The 12,265-nt window shown below is 30.8% G+C and overlaps 2 protein-coding genes across 2 annotated transcripts; both read left to right on the forward strand.

Annotated features, from left to right (window-relative positions):
• Positions 1 to 401: 401 nt before the first annotated feature.
• On the forward strand, positions 402 to 2,293 carry LOC149486688 (lewis-type alpha-(1,3)-fucosyltransferase-like). The gene is made up of 2 exons (XM_089697843.1): positions 402 to 1,193; positions 1,916 to 2,293. Exons 1-2 carry the CDS (start codon positions 427 to 429, stop codon positions 2,265 to 2,267), a joined length of 1,119 nt encoding a protein of 372 aa, XP_089553969.1. The 5' UTR covers positions 402 to 426; the 3' UTR covers positions 2,268 to 2,293.
• Positions 2,294 to 3,621: 1,328 nt separating this feature from the next.
• On the forward strand, positions 3,622 to 5,196 carry LOC149486689 (lewis-type alpha-(1,3)-fucosyltransferase-like). Its single transcript, XM_089697844.1, has 2 exons — positions 3,622 to 4,605; positions 4,911 to 5,196. The coding sequence occupies exons 1-2, from the start codon at positions 3,653 to 3,655 to the stop codon at positions 5,176 to 5,178; spliced, it is 1,221 nt and encodes a 406-aa protein (XP_089553970.1). The 5' UTR covers positions 3,622 to 3,652; the 3' UTR covers positions 5,179 to 5,196.
• Positions 5,197 to 12,265: the final 7,069 nt, after the last annotated feature.

Here is a 12,265-nt window from a genome sequence, read left to right on the forward strand (position 1 = left end):
CTTTCCAAGTGACTAAAGTGTTCTAAGATGCAAAATTAACACGTTAACCACAATACCAACGAGGAGGTCAAAGATATAATAGCTGACTGAGCACATATCTTTTGAACCAATGAACAGTAGGAATGCCTAACGTGGCTTTTACATTCAAAGCATTCCTCATATTCTATGCCGCTATGATGTTTGTTTTCTTACCAGTTGTGAAAACGTTTACATGGAATCAAAACGCGTGCGTTCTCAACTTATATTAGCACCTTCGTAAAAATGAAGACCAGTTACATTTTTAAAGTGATCGGCTTTTGTTTTTCAATATCCACACTTACCTTTTTATATTTTTGTATTCGCGATTTAAAAATGGGCAGTATTAATGTAATTAACAGCTTTAAAGTTATGAATGCAGAAGACAGAACTGCTACTGAAAAACTTGACATGAAATATATTTTACAGTGGACATCACCGGAAAATGTACCCTTCGTATACATGGGTCAGGGACAAGAAGGCTTCATTAATAGAAACTGTCCTAAAACAAGCTGTTACGTGACAAGTAATCGGTCATATCTTGGAGATTATACTAACTTCGACGTCGTTGTCTTTGCCGGGCCCGAAGTTGTACAAATGGAAAGAAAATACTTGCCTCATAGAAGATCACTTCATCAGAAATATGTTTTCGCGTCTATTGAATCCTCTGATAACTATCCTGTATGTTCTAGCAGATTTAATAACTATTTTAATTGGACTTGGACTTATAAATTGGATTCTGACGCTCAATGGGGTTATATGGTTATACGAGATGCCGATAATAAAATTATTGGTCCGAAAGCAGATATGCACTGGATGAAATTAGATGAAATGGCATCTATTAGTGAAGAATTAGGATATAAATTGAAAAATAAAACTAAAGCAGCCGCTTGGTTTGTATCAAACTGTATATCACGAAGTAGACGGAATAGCTACGTTCTTGATTTAGCAGCTGAACTAACTAAATATGATCTGAAGATAGATATTTATGGTGATTGCGGTAATTTGAAATGTTCCCGCGACAATGAAGAAGAATGTGACAAAATGATAGAAAGAGAATACTTCTTTTATTTGTCTTTTGAGAATTCCTTTGCGAAGGACTATGTGACTGAAAAATTGTTGCATCCCTTGAGAAATCTTGCGGTACCAATAGTGTATGGTGGAGCAAATTATACAAGGTAGGTATAGTTACTATTCATTTATTTTTGTAAATGCGCTTTGTACATCTTTTGCACGCCTCATAAGCGAAGCGTTGAGGTGGGTACTACTGTCACTTCGCGCAAAACATCTGATTTTTCAAACTTAAAATGTCTTTATGTATCATACATTGCACTTGTAAGATAATACATACACACACATATTAAGAAAAAACACTATTTTTAACGTTCATGATATTTTTGATGTCATTTTTGTTATTTAAACTAGTTAAAAAACAGTTTAAAAAAGTTCTGTCTTGGACGTCCGTGTGTCTGTATGTGCGGATCCTTTTTCTTGTTAACACGATAGCGACCGAAATACTTTACTAATCGAGTCTTTTTTTTTCTCTTACGCTTGAGTATGCTCAGGAATAGAACCCTTTCATTTTTCAGGGTCTGATTCGATGTGGTTTAATTGTTATTAAATAAACAAAAATAATAATTAATAAATATTTATTAAAAAAAAATTATGAGGCGTGCACTTTTGGATTTTCCAAATTATTTATAATTAGGGTTCGCTTTAAGTTTGATGATACTTTATAAAAAATCTTGACGTAAAAATGCATTACTAAACGCAGATCCATTTTGAAATATTAAAGGCAATTAAAACATCCAATCCTTTCCACAAAATACAGTTGCTCTATATTTATTTTTACAAACAAGAGCCTATTATCACTCCATATTCTAATATGTATCATTTTCAGGTTTATGCCTGATGGTATTTACCTCAACGCAAGGGCATTAGGCCCAAAAAGATTAGCAGAAAGAATGAACGAGTTAATAGAAGATCAAAACAAATACGCCGAATATTTTAAATGGCGGAATCACTATTCTTACCACAAAAGACACGAATCAGTAGAAACAGATGATTATTGCAGATTCTGTTCCATGTTGTTTGATGAAACTTTGATAGAAACAAAATCGGTTTATAAGAATTTTAAAAAGTGGTGGGATCCTCCTTACAGATGTTCGAGAAGAAAAAAAGATATACAAAATGAACAAAGATATCGTAAATCACATGTGTTAATCAGACCTCAACTAAGCTTTTATGACTGAAATTAATTTCAAATTCTAGATGGTTATAGAGATTACCTACCTATAAATAAAAAAAATGTGAAGATTAAAATATTGTTTAGTTTTGTTAATCTTCTTGATTGATTTTTAATTATTATGTCCTGAAAGTATGTGCCACAATGAGGAAAAGTACGTAATAAATTGAATGATTTGTGATATGCTTTTTTGTTGGAGTTTGTATTTCTGATGAGATCAAAAGCAGTTTTTTTTTAAATAAGACTATTTTGTCCTATACAAAATAAGATATTGAAACAGGAAAATACGAAATCGACTCAATTAAACTTGATAGAATAAATTATCTATTTATCCTGCTACTATTTGTATCTGCGGTCATACGTGCTAATACATCCAAAAAGGTTGGGAAATAAAAACCGTTATAAATGTAATATATACGTAATGTCATGCATTGCAATTAGAACTAGCCTTTATTTATTTTTTTAATTCTCATCTGCATCACATGCGTATACGTACTAAGCGTGAATGAGCAGTTGATTATGATGATATACGACCAATGCGCTAAACTACATCTCTACCTATAAATAATACATGACTTATTTAATAATTTTTAGTTTTATTATTTAGTTATATAATTTTTATTATTTTGTATAAAAAATATGTAAAATTATAATTACAGCATTATAATACAGAATAAGGTAAATTGCAAAACATAATCACCTTTACTATTAGGTTTTACAAATCAGTTTTCGTCAGAGATGGAATAATTTTTAATTGTCCTGTGAAAATTAAATTAGCAAACTAGTGTTTTGTCATAAAGTCTTTAAATACCACAGGATACTAACATAACTGAACACTATCAATACTGGTACAAAGCATGAAAAAAAATCTACATAACCTTTTTAAGCATTTGAAGACTGTGCAATAGATTTGAGCGTACATTGGTACTAAAACTTACACACACACTCACACCTATAGGTACGCACCCAAACTGACGTATGTAAACGTTGATTGATACTACAGAATACCTGTGTACATTTAGATATCGTATTGGATGTAATGGATAACAAGAAACCCTTATCTCTAAACACTCACTCATTCAATTTTTTTGATAATGAAAAGGTTAGTTTTTTAAGCTATTGCATAATTTTTGTTATTTTATTTCTGTAACCATTAAAAAACTACAGGTTCTAAAGTTTATCTAATAACGTGTAACTAGTTGCGTACATAGCGCAACAATACTAATATGACTAATACACTCAAAGATAAAATTCTATAACTGATAGATAGATTATCTAAATGGCGATTAGTTGCTCCATCTATGGATTTTTTCAACACACATCGCAAGTGAATATGAAGTGTGCACTCGTGTGTAGGTGATTCCATGAATACAATGTTATAAAGAAACAAAAATGTCGGCAAGAATTGTAAAGATTTTCTCCTTTTGTGTTTTGTTTGTTGTAGTGATGCTTTTCTATATATCTATACGTGATGCAAAATTAAACTATAGGTCTCCGCTGGGCCTAATAAAAATGGAGAAAATTATTCTGACTTTTAATAATTCGCCAAACTTGTCACAGAATAACAAAACATCAGATTTAAAGTATATTTTATTATGGACCTCGACTAAAACAGTTCCATTTGTATACATGGGAGTCGGCCGACAAGGTTTTATTGAGAAAAAATGTCCAAATACCAACTGCTTTGTGACAGGAAATAGAACATATTTAGGAGACTATACGAATTTCGACGTCATCGCTTTCGCTGGAACAGAAGTTATACGCATGGGATCTTATGATTTGCCCCAAAGAAGATCATCTCATCAAAAGTTTGTATTCGCCTCAATAGAATCGGCTGACAATTATCCAATATGTTCAAATGCCTTTAACAATTTCTTCAATTGGACCTGGACATATAAACTAGGATCTGAAGCCAGATGGGGATATGTAGTAGTAAGAGATTCCGAAAATAAAGTAATAGGACCGAAAAAAGACATGCACTGGATAAAATTACAAGACATGGACCCAGTTAGTCAAAATGTAAAAGAGAAATTACGAAATAAATCTAAAGCTGCCGCCTGGTTTGTATCAAACTGCTTTTCGAGAAGTGGCCGAGAAGGTTTCGTTAAAAAATTATCGATTGAATTAAAGAAATATGACTTGAATATTGATATTTATGGGAAATGCGGAACACTGCAATGTCCGCGTAACGACGAAGAAAAGTGTAACAAGCTAATAGAAACAGATTACTATTTTTATTTGTCGTTTGAGAATTCCTTCTCCGAGGATTATGTAACTGAAAAATTGACGTACCCTTTAAAAAACTATGCAGTGCCAATTGTGTATGGAGGAGCTAATTATACGAGGTACGTTATTGTTACGATAATAAGTAGATAAACAAATAAACCTTCACTTATCTCAATTTTGTCAGACAGATATTTGTGATGAACGCGTGATCGTAGCAATCGAGTTTCTTGTTTTAATTCTTGTTAGTGATGAACAAAATAAAGTCTCAAATTAATTACCTGTTAACTCTACAAGTCGACCTGTTACCTGAGCCCTCACTGTTGCTGTTACTTTTAAATAAGCTTTGTTAACAATTTCTTAACAAAATCTATAAAATATATGCAATGTGCATTCAAATCATAATATTTTAAAAAACTATTTTCAGGTTCATGCCAGATGGTATATATCTGAATGCTTTAGAGCTCGGAACCGAAAAATTAGCGAAAAAAATGAAAGAACTCATAGACGATCCTGAGAAATATGCAGAATATTTTAAATGGAAAAATCATTATTCATACTATAGAAGAGGTGAAAGTGTAGAAACAGACGATTATTGTAGATTTTGTTCTATGCTTTATGAAGATGATCTTGTGAAAAAGACTTCGATTTACACAAACTTTAAGGAATGGTGGACGCCTCCGAATAGATGCTAACAGAAACTTCTTAAACAATATCTGGTGATCTAATCGATAATTAATAATGTCTAAGATGATTAGGTAACAATGAAGAAAATAATTAATAAGGTTAGGATAGGTGAATTATTGTGAAGGGTTCAATTTTAGTCATTGTTATAAAACGTGCAGTTTGTTTTTTTAATATACTTTGAAAATTGAAATAACAATTCAATTGATCATTCGAAATGTGACTATAAATTTCTTTATGTAATGCAATTGTAATAAATTTTTATGATTTTGATAAAGATATTGGTTGTAGGGAAATAATACCTACAATTTTCTTATTTTACTTGCTAGCCCGTGCACAACACGTTTTTTTTATTTGGCGTCCAACATAATATGATAACATAATAACTAATAAAGAAAATTTTTCCCCTTGTTATAAAATTATTAACTTAAATATATATATATTTTTTTAACTTGACACTGGCCGAAAAGAAAAAAGAAAAAGCAATCCGAATTTTTTGATTCAAGTTTGTTTTGTGTTGTCCCAACTGCTATCGGAGAAATGATTAAATTCTGCGAATTATCGGTATTATCCACTTTATATGACGATAATAAAATAACTTTGTTAATTTATTGAATTAACGTAATTCGTGCTTATCTATATTTTAGTATTAAATTTCAGATAAGATATTAGAAAAACTTGAATTACCTATTTGTTTTTATTAAATTATAGATCAGATAAATGTTTTATTAATGAAATTACGTGGGTATTTTTACACATTAAATTTTATAATACTTAATTGAAATTATAATGAAAATGCTCATAAATAAGAATTAATTGATGTTCAGGGAAGGGGAATATCATACGTCAAGAGAATTAGCGATTACTCTATACAATATATAAATTAATCTCTCCTTATTTTACAGGGTTGCCATAACTACATTTATCGAATTTCTAATGCAACATTATTGTAATATATTTATACGGTTTTATACCACCTGTGCCCTGCGGTTTTGCCCACATTACTCTGTCTTAGCGTGATGAAATTATATTATAGCCTTCTTCTATATATGGGATATCAAACACTTTTATGAAATCGGAGTTCGTAAATTAGCGTGTCCAAGTAAACAAAAAACTCTTCAGCTTTAAATAATAAATAAGAACACCAATATTGAGTCATCATTGATGACTAAATGATCTAATTTTCCACTGAAATACCGCTGTAAACAAAAACACTACTTTATAAACAGTTCTAGTTTCTATTATAGCATACGCTTTGGAAAATGATTTCGGACAGAGCTTAAGAAAGTCAAACTCCCAATAGAAAGTTAATACTTCAAAGGGTTCGTTTGGAAATTCGTTCTTTACGATCGTAATCTTTAGAGGGTCTCCACGGGAACAAACCCTGCTTATCCTTCATCTGATCTTGTCTTATTCAATTTGGAGACAAAGTTATTTAGCAATTAATTCCTCTGTTACAATGATATAAATATAGCTACTGCTCATTTAAATAAATTAAAGTGTATCGAATGTTGGAAGTTAATTTCTAAAGGTGTATTGGAGTAAAGTTCTGCCAGTATCGTATTTCAAAAAGTATCTTCTTGGCTAATCTTTTGTAATTATATGGTTATTTGGTTTACTATGTTGTATTTCAGCATGTTATATTAATTCAGAACTGCATCATGAGGATAAAGTTTACAGATATTACGAAATACAATGTATTCGCTGATTCAATGTGTCCAATAAATCGTTTGTAGGTTTCCCAATAACTTAGAAGTACAATCCCGCATTTATGCCAAAGCATGTATATCTGAAAAATCTACATGTTTATCTACTTATCTCATTCACGGAAACCTGCCCCCCTATGCAAGTGGCTTTCTGTTAGCGTAGCGTTCAATAGAATAGACTACGAATGTATGAGATTGACGTAAGCTGTAGATACGTTTATCTTTAGCTTACGTCAATCTCATACATTCGTAGTCTATTCTATTGAACGCTACGCTAACAGAAAGCCACTTGCATAAGGGGGCTGTAATGCTTCGCTCGCGAGTGCAACCAATATTTGAACAAGACATTCAGCTTCATCCCTGTTAGGATTCAGATATAGGATCTTTCATAGCATTGAATGTGTGTAGAAGATGATAAGATTTTCCACAATGCAATGTCAGTTTCACACAACAGTAAACAGTTTTTTTTTTAATATATTAATGATGCTATTTGCTTATATGCAGTATAACACATTCATTTTTAAAAATTATTGCTTTGATTTGAGTTAATATAGTACAGTTAATGGTATTGAGGAATGCTATTTAATTACATTATATCACTACCGACATCATTAAGTGTTGTATTGATTAACACATATTATTTGTAATGGTATGTAAAGAGGTGCTTTTAAAACGAAATACGATCAGTCATCAGTGATCAGTGATAACTCTTGCATTATGCGGCTTGACTCTCATAGGAACTCGATAGATATATGTGTTAGATGAAATTGTTTGACCTGTCATCTAACTCGATTCAGTATTAAGCTTTTTTTTATTACAATAAAAGATGCATTACCGATTTACTAATGTAGTGCAATTATTTGACACAAAGAAAATTGTTATTAAATTCAAAGATGGACGAGATGGACAGAGTTTAAATATTTTAAAGCAAGTATAGACCTTGGTCCTTGTCGTATAAATTTGGTAATCATAAAAATGGCAACATTCTTTTTTTTATTATTTACTATTAATATAGCTAGTGGCAACCCTATTGAATAATAATTTTACCCTAGCGGAAACCAGACGTTGCATTAGAATATGTTCTATTTCTATAAGAGGATTATCATCCCTTGTCGTAAGATGTATACCATAAAATGTGTCATGTTCTACAATATAAAATATTGTTTTGCGTAAAATGGAGATAATCTGAGCTAACTTTTCAACGGACTTAAATGATTCATAATTATAAGTTTATAATAAATGAAGTATGTATATAATTTAACAAGACTTTCATTTCTAATTTCCTACATAATGTTCGCATAAAATCAAACATATTTATATACTTACACAGTCTTTAACTCAGTAATATATGGATCAAAGGCCAGCATAGAAACACATGTCTAAAACTATCAGAAATTTTATGTATAGATAAATTCATAAATAAGCCTCGACAAATACGAAAAGCTCACGGTATAACGAGATTTTCCTTTTGGGTATAAGCAAATCCAACCAAGATTAGGGCACAAACAAATACGCCACCTTTTGGCTAGATGTAAACATGACAATATTGAATAGAAAAATGTTTGTGAACCAAAAACGTCCTTTACAAAGGCTGGGTGATCTTATGGAACTGATATCTAGGTTAATAGCGGGATATCTTGTAAGCCTCTCATTATTTTCGATCGAATGCTAAGTTAATAATAAAACGAGTTTTAAAAGTTTTCTATTGTTGCTCCTCAATTGCGGTACCTATCCTCCTAAGGACCAATGGCCTCATATAAGTACATAAACACTATCACCATTACAACCCAAAGCACCAAAAAGTTTTAACTAAATTACCAACCACCGTCCTCATCCGATGACAAAATCGAAAATTCGAAATATCTTAAAAAATACCGCGCTTTTCTGCCTTTGATCACTGTGTAACGCGATTGGCTGAATTGAACTATTAGGTTTGGTAGGTAAATGGGTTATCCAATCACAGAATTTTAAAATACTTTAGTTAAAGTTTTTAAAATGGCTGGTCAACGTAACAGAGGTAAGTTAAATCGTTAATTATCATATTAATCTCTCACTTGATTTTCATTTGGTATTGAAAAATAAATAGTAAAAACAGTACAGGAACGTATTTTAATTAAATTTAACGAAACAATTCATATTGTATTTTTTAAATTCACGGATAATTTTTATGTGATCATGTGAGAACATTGGTCGTTACTTACAACATTATTTTCATTTTTTTTGTACTCAGTTGAAGACATTATTTGGTAGTCAATGACTATAAAACATTTAATTAGTTAATAATTTATTTTGTTGTTTTACAGTAATTTTGAGTATAATTGTCCTGTTTTATGATTATAATTTATTTAAACTGTCAACAGGAATTACTATTGCAATCAAAATAAACAGTTATCTTCCTTATTTTTTCAGTTATTCGTGACGATAATATCATCGATTTCCTAGCCGACTGACGGAGATTTTATTTCTAGTGATGAAGACTTAGGAGACCCACCATTTGTTTCCAAATCGATTTTTAGTTAGCTCATTGATATTTCAAGTTCCTAATATTGTACTTCCAATGTTTTTATTTCTTTTTTTAACATATGTTCAGATAGTTTAGATATTTTATTACCTAATATGTAGTAAACTTACACATTTAGAATTTAAGAAAAACTGTTTTTAATTCTTTTGTATACTTTTTAGAGGTTATTGTATGATCTCATATGTTATAACATAAGTAAATAAAAAAATCTACAAGTAAAACCTTATTTTAATAAAAAAAAAAGTGTGTGCGTGTAACCTTTACGCGCGATTGAAGTAAAACGCACATGTCAATATAACCTTGTTATTGAATATTATAAAATGTCGCAATTGTCAGAAAATTTATTTTTAATTTACTTATTTTAAAAGTAATAAATAAACAAGTATATTTAGAGATTTTCAAAAAATTTTGCAATTTAAAATAATGTTTTTAAAACTGTTGAATTTTTCATTCACTTTGCTATTCACAATTGATCCGTTTGAAAATTTGAAAATAAATAATCCTAATTGATTATGATATTTGCCACTAGCTGGCGTATAAGTCAAGAAGCGTGTAGTATATGACATATACTTACAACCAATCAGAATTATTATTTTTAAATGGCGGAAACTACACAGCGTTACTTCCGTCAGAAAAAAAATCTGAGTTACTCCCTAGTCGCGCCTAAAGAAGTTTTACTTCAAAAATTTTTGGATTCACTTAGGTCTGATGTGATCACATGGGAACAAAATAAATCGAGTTTTTTTTTCAGAAATGTATTCTATAAGCTATATTTTACACAGATAAAAAATCTCACAAGTAAATTTTAACTCTAACAATAAAAAAAACAAAAAACTACCATTGGGTGGCAGGTCTGTTGTATTTTTATGTACTCAGGTGAGAACAATGGGTGGTAATGCAGAATAGGATTTTTTTAGCTTGGTCCTTAGGAGGCTATAGTCCGTAGTCACGTGTAGAAAATTCTTCTTGTATTTTGTAGAAATATACGAAACACAAACATGAATACCAATTTAGATACTACCTAGTACAATTAGTGAAAAAAATTACTTAACTGGATGAATCTTATAATACTTAATACTTATGTATTTTTAGAATGGTAACAAAAACGAAGCGCAACACTACTTTGAGGTCAAAAAACAATTTAAACATCTCAAACTCTGCTAATAAGAGATATAAACTAGTTTTAAACAAAATTAGCATTAACGTATCAATAATGAAGCAGAACTTTCCTCACCTACCGACCCACTACAAAATTCACAAGTGACTATTCAGTTGCAAAAACGTTTTTGCGTATTTCCCTAAGGCGATGCGCGATTGTAATACAGGATTGATGTGTTTCTCACTTCTTGGATGCTTCAGAATTCTAGATTTTTCGTTCAGCTTGTGAATATTTTACAGAATCTATGTCTGGCGTCAATTGGGTTGAATCAGAGGAGTGTATCTAGGGATAATGTAAAATATTATCATTGTACTTACCTTCTTTTGAAATTTCCAAAGGAATTTCTTTACACTTTGGTAACTAATAAATACAGAATATGTAAAGAAATAAAAAATGTTGATCTAATTTTGATCATTCTAGTAACATTATAGGAATATAATAATATAATAATATGTACATATTATATTCCTACAATGTTACTAGAATATTATGTTTTCTTGTGCTATATCATGAAAGCGATGGCAATTAAAGTTGAATCGGTTTGTTTTCGTAGCTGAAGCTCGATCTATTGTTTTCTCACTTATTAATAAAATATATTATTTTCTAATTCAGGAACCCTCCAGATTGAAAACTAGTAAGAGATAGAACAGGATAGAGTAATTTCAATTAGGTACAATATAATGCTTTAATATTATATCCTACGTATTTCCGTTTACTGCTGGCAAACTTTATTGTTCCTCACCTCTAGTTGAAATATTTTAGTTTATACGAATAGTGCTGCGTCAGAAATACTGTTTCTTTCCCAAAAGCATATTACATTGAGCAATATGTCGGCTCTCCATCTGTCTCCGCGTACTTAGCGGACGGCCAGACAGCTTGGGCCCATTAATCAAGATAGTGTAACACATATAGCTAAATAAGTAAAGAGCTATTTGGATACGTATAATTTCTCATACGATAAACATGATTTTATCGTATAATAATAAAAAGTTTATTTTTTATCGTCCGTTAACAAGCCGTGGCAACTTGTAATTAAAACAACACTCCGCTATCTATTTGTACCTTTTAAATATATAATCATTTTATGGTGTCTGTCTATTTTGTAAGTAAGTAGTCCTAAATAAATAAAAAAACATAAAAAGTAGGTAAGGATTTTTTCCGCCCTCTTCTTGTTTATTCAGCAGCGACTGTCTAGAAGTGTGTTAAAAATGAGCTACACTTAATTATAGCTTGGTCTAAAAATACATCAACATTTAGTTTTAATTAAATCTCTCTTGAAAGCTTTATTTCATTAATCATTCCAGGAGAAAACAAACTCAATAGATTCCTTTCAGTTTACAGATAATAAGATGTCGCGAAAAAACATTTTTTTTAATAAGCATTGATATTTGATTGATATATAGAGTCTAGGTGTATTAGAATAATCTATAATTTTAGGTCTCAAAATAATAGCGAATGGTAAGATCAAAAAACAAAATATATGAAAGCCGGGGCACATAATAAGGATGAATCAGATCCCAATCCATCAAGGCTCAAGGGACGACGGTACCCTCGAATATTGTGAGTTTATTACAGATTATAGAAAATGGACCGCAGGCCAGACAGTGACTACATTATCTCTGAAAGCCTGCCGACTTTACTTTTCAGGCACGTTCTCAGGCCAAATACTTATTGTCATCCCGCTTTAAGTATTTGTGTTGTATTATCCGAGA

This window comes from Colias philodice, chromosome 8, assembly GCF_061535455.1.
Source record: "Colias philodice isolate Cphi_HAF_F1 chromosome 8, ilColPhil1 Martin Lab GWU primary, whole genome shotgun sequence".
Classification (NCBI taxonomy): domain Eukaryota; kingdom Metazoa; phylum Arthropoda; class Insecta; order Lepidoptera; family Pieridae; genus Colias; species Colias philodice.

Excerpts from the sequence above, each read along its gene's own strand:
- LOC149486689 (XM_089697844.1), top strand. The coding sequence starts at position 3,653 with ATGTCGGCAAGAATTGTAAAGATTTTCTCCTTTTGTGTTTTGTTTGTT. Across the intron at positions 4,606-4,910 it reads GGAGGAGCTAATTATACGAG|GTTCATGCCAGATGGTATAT; the intron begins GTACGTTATTGT and ends AACTATTTTCAG.
- LOC149486688 (XM_089697843.1), top strand. The coding sequence starts at position 427 with ATGAAATATATTTTACAGTGGACATCACCGGAAAATGTACCCTTCGTA. Across the intron at positions 1,194-1,915 it reads GGTGGAGCAAATTATACAAG|GTTTATGCCTGATGGTATTT; the intron begins GTAGGTATAGTT and ends TATCATTTTCAG.